Source organism: Octopus bimaculoides, chromosome 20, assembly GCF_001194135.2.
Source record: "Octopus bimaculoides isolate UCB-OBI-ISO-001 chromosome 20, ASM119413v2, whole genome shotgun sequence".
Taxonomy (NCBI): domain Eukaryota; kingdom Metazoa; phylum Mollusca; class Cephalopoda; order Octopoda; family Octopodidae; genus Octopus; species Octopus bimaculoides.
Genome location: NC_069000.1, coordinates 41,080,264 through 41,084,836, shown reverse-complemented (window position 1 = coordinate 41,084,836; position 4,573 = coordinate 41,080,264). Strand labels below are relative to the sequence as shown.

General features: G+C 36.3%; 1 protein-coding gene across 1 annotated transcript in view; it reads left to right on the top strand.

Moving 5' to 3' along the window:
• LOC106877966 (heme peroxidase 2) overlaps positions 1–4,573 on the top strand; it is a 12,794-nt gene that overhangs the window by 2,007 nt on the left and 6,214 nt on the right. The window contains exons 3-4 of the mRNA XM_014927044.2: positions 1,039–1,199; positions 4,181–4,280. Of these exons, the coding sequence (XP_014782530.1) occupies positions 1,039–1,199; positions 4,181–4,280 (261 nt within the window). The remainder of the gene's footprint in view (positions 1–1,038; positions 1,200–4,180; positions 4,281–4,573) is intronic.

The window sequence follows — 4,573 nt, the reverse complement described above, 5'->3', positions numbered from 1 at the left end:
TCTCTCTCTCTCTCTCTCTCTCTCTCTCTCTCTCTCTCTCTCTCTCTCTAACACTCTCCCTTTATCTATTTCGCTCTGTCTCTCTCTCACACACACACGCGCGGCACAAACAAATATGAGAAAAAAGAGCTTATTAAGGATATCTTAAACAATATAAAATATAAATTCTTGTTTCATTGAAATTATCTCTCCTTCCACAAAGAGTAATTACTTGATGGAAAATCATTAAACGCCAAATTAGAAGGAAATATAATCTCAAGAATCAAGAATGACTCCAAAATTGATATGTCATTAACGAAAGATAATCTGTCTCAAGTCAAGAAGATAGCTGTGAATACATCTTTCTGCATCACAAGTTTTCAACAACATTGCAATTTTTATATAGTACCTTCGGCAGACAAAACACTTAGTCATATTGATAAGAGCACATTTATGGTTAAGGTAACTCGCATAAATAAAACGAAAAGGATTCTTGAGAAAGTACTTATTGTGACCGGTGTCATATATTTGAATAACGAAAACGAACTAGGTTATGTGAAATAGCATACAATATAATTCTAGAATTTATCTTGTTTGTCACATGCAGCTGCAATTGTAATACTCAGTTTCGCAATGTCGATTATTCGAAAGATTGTAACTGGGAGCGTTGCAACCATACATAAGTAAACAAATTGTAAAGGGTATGTCGTTGAGGTTTGAAAAGTTGCAGAAAAAGAGTATTTATTCTCATCAGTCTTCCCTTTATGTCTTTCGGCATCCGTTTTAAATAAAATTCGCTACAATTTCAAAATAAGACATCATCATATTAAGATTGAATGAATCCTTGTTTCCTTCATTTCTCTACTTCTTCAATCTTTACTTGTTCCATGTCAACTTTCCTTTATTTCATCTCAAATATAATTCAAGCATAAATTGTATGTTCTTAAATTTACCCAAATTAATCATTCACTTGATAAAATCGTAAGATGCAACCATAGTGTTGTTTGTAACGCAAACATACACACATAATAACTATGTGTGTACGTGTGTGTATTACAGAAGCATCTTCGACATTGAATTCTTAACTGGGGCTTTATCGGAGAACGTAGTTCCTGGCGCGATGGTTGGACCAACATTAAAAAGATTATTCGAAGATACTTTTAATTTATTGCAAAGAAATGACAGACTTTATTTTGAGAACGCCGGTGTATTCACAGATGGTAAGTTACAAATTATTTATCATTTTTACTTGACTTTCTTTAATTTAATAATGTTACAGCTTTACCACAGTGCACAAATACATAGAAAATGATGATTTATGCATCAATTAAAGAATCAGGATTCAAGTTTTCAGTTTCATCATCTGTATACAATATCAATGATTTCCTTTTCCTCTAACGTTTTAATCCGCCAAATAAATTTGGAAAGATCATTACTGTCGGGATGAATCCCAAAAGAATCGACGTCGGTGGAACTTTGACTCAGAATGTAGTTACGGACGAAATGCCGCTAAGCATTTTATCCGGCGTGCTAACGATTCTGCCAGCTCATCGCCTTAATTAAAATGATGATTTCAAATTTTGGCACAAAGCCAGCAAGTTCATGAAGTGGCTAGGTCTATTACATCAACTCCAGAGTTCAACTGGTTCTTATTTATCGACCCCGAAATTCCTGGGCGGAATTCGAATTCAGAACGTAAAGACGGACGAAACGCCACAGGCACTTTTCCCAGTGCGAATAAACGATTGTGTCAGCTCCCTTCCCCAGATCCCGAGCCATTCTTTTGACCATGAGTACAGTGGAAAGTTTACTTTACTCTTCCTTATTCTTCAGCCTACCGGTCCACCTGCTTCGGTCTTTCTCGCGAAATTCACTTTTCAATAATATTTCTGGGGTGGGGTGGAGAGTACATTTCTTTCAACCCATTACTTCTTTTCCAAATAGAAGTTAAAGCGTTGACTGAAGAGGACTATCTGTCTTCTGTCCTTTCAGTCCATCACACATCCTCTTTCGATAAGGATGAAGTAATGTTCCTTAAAGCGAAACTCCTTCCCTCATCTCTGAATTTAATATTAGGCGTCACTGACTCCAAAATTCAAACAGAATTAAAAGAAAAACACAAACATGAACGTTATTTAGGGTGCAGTTTCAAAGCCTTTTCAGTGAGGTACATGACTTTACTCAGTTTCAGCAGAAGTTCACAACCATAACTAAATTGCTTTCAACAAAATTCAACAAACGTTCGGTAGCTGATGTGACATACGACCATTATAAATGACAATAATCATAACAAGCATCGACCATCCACAAGGTAGAAAACAACGTATTTCAAGACAGTCGGTCATAATAAAGTGATCTATGGCTGGTTCTTATTTTATCACCCCCAGGTCATTTGAACACAGTAAGCAAATACTGAGTTGTCAGATAAATTCGTTCATTTGTTTTCAATGTTATTTGAATTAATATGAAAATATCAGTGTTTTATGGGTCTTTATAGCTGTAGTCTTCTGAACGTTTTGTGTATCGTGTTTGAAATTTGAATAAATTTTACCTCTTTTCAAGTACATGACGTTAAAGTACCAAGAGGAGAAAGAATTAGCATTTATCGATACCCCCTTTTCTTTACTTTGGTTCCAAAGATGTCAAAGGCATTCGGGACATTGTGTTCAGCCGTAGGTTAACAAAACAAAACAAAAATGGTAACCCTGATTCAAGGAGAGGAAGCGCGATGTCTCTGATACATCAGCTTTTAAGCCGAATTGTTCAGTTCAGTGAGGTTCTATTGGACCAACTCATCCAAGAGATCTGTCTCAATCCACTAAGAATTGACCAAAAACCACGTGGAGTGGAAGACACCTGCCTTGCATGTAAGAGCACTCCTCTGTATTTACCATTTAGCTCGCTTGAGAACATGCTGCTCGCGAACAAACTTATTCCTTTATCGTATTATCACGAGCAATGAAACATGATTTCTTTCTGTCAATATGAAGAAGAAGAAAGGACGTCCGAGTCCCGACAAGAAGGCCAAAACTAGAGCCAAGCCAGAGTTGCATCTGCACAAAAAAATGTTTGTTCTACGTTTGGTGGGACTGGAAAGGGCTAATCCACCACAAAAATGCTTCACAGCAACTAAACTGTCAGTGCAGAACTCTATGTTCAGCAAATACACCTGCTCAAGGCACTGACAAGCCAGCGCAACGTTGGCAAGGAGCTGTGAACAATGAAGGAGAATACATTATCGGCCGATTCGTAAAAATTGCTGATGAAGAATAAGAATTGAAATAAATGGCAATAAATCCAACAATTTATCTGGCCACCCAGTAGCTTAATAATGCTTTCGAATTTTGGCAATAGTGCAGAAATTTTGGGAGAAGCCGCTACTGGATTACATCGACCTTTGTACATAGTACTTATTTTTTGCCCCGAAAAGATGAAAAGCGAAGTCCACCATCATGGAATATGAGCTCAGAACATAAAGACGGACTAAGTAATGCTAAGCAATTTTTCCGGTGTGCTGACATTTCTGAAAGCTCACCGCGTTCCAATAGCTCAAACCACTATTTTTGTTGACATTGTGTTGTATGCGAAGACCACTACAGCAGAATTTGAACTCAGACTGACGAGGTACTGTTAAGTTTTGTTTCCGGGCGTGCTAAAAGTTCCGAAAGCTCGCCGCATTCCAATAGCTTAATAATATGGAAAAAGGATATCTTTCTATGGAATTGAGTCGCATGCTACTTATTAGTAATTACAATATAAGGATTATCACCACAGATTTAAAGAATAACGAGTTGCAGTTGAATGAAGCAATCCCAGTACACGCATTCTATTCTTTTTTATTAGATGGACGAAATAATCGATTCAGGTAAGATTTGAATTCAGAGTGCATGAGAAAAGATATTGTTGCTGTCGTAATGAATAAGACAGATATACATTTTAGGATAATGTAGTTTGGATGTTACAGTTTTAATTGTAATTTCAGGAATTAGGTTTGGAGAGAGTGTGTGATTCGGCAATAAAATTTGCCTCTAGCCTTTTCAAGTGTTCTTTCATGTCAAGTGTTCTTGTTTCCTTTTTGTATATACGTTGTATTCTGTAATGATGTGACATACACTGTAGTTTATTGATGTTTTTGTTCTTTGTTGTTTGATGTTCGACCATTTCTGCAAACATTTATTTTGCTCTTTTTTTCGTATTTCAGAGCAACTTGCAGAGATCAGAAATGTGACTATGGCTCAACTATTGTGTCGTAACGTAGAGGGTTTAACTGAAGTAAAAGAAAATGCTTTTGTACATAACTCGTGAGTATTCATTTCACCATTGTAAATAATAATAATGATAATTTATTCTTTTATCAGCCACAAGGGCTTACATAAAATATCGTAAAAGGACATAACATGACAATAAAAAGGGTTTTTAAATCGTGTCAACAGAGAAATAATGAAGATAAACAATTGAAACTCCGAAAAAGGGGAGGTGATTTAAAGATTGCTCGTGGAAAAAACACAAACCCATTCTTTTTTATTTTTCACAGGTGCATGCTCAAGATAGGTCCTTTCACACTAACCATTTTTCCAACATTCACCCACCTTTC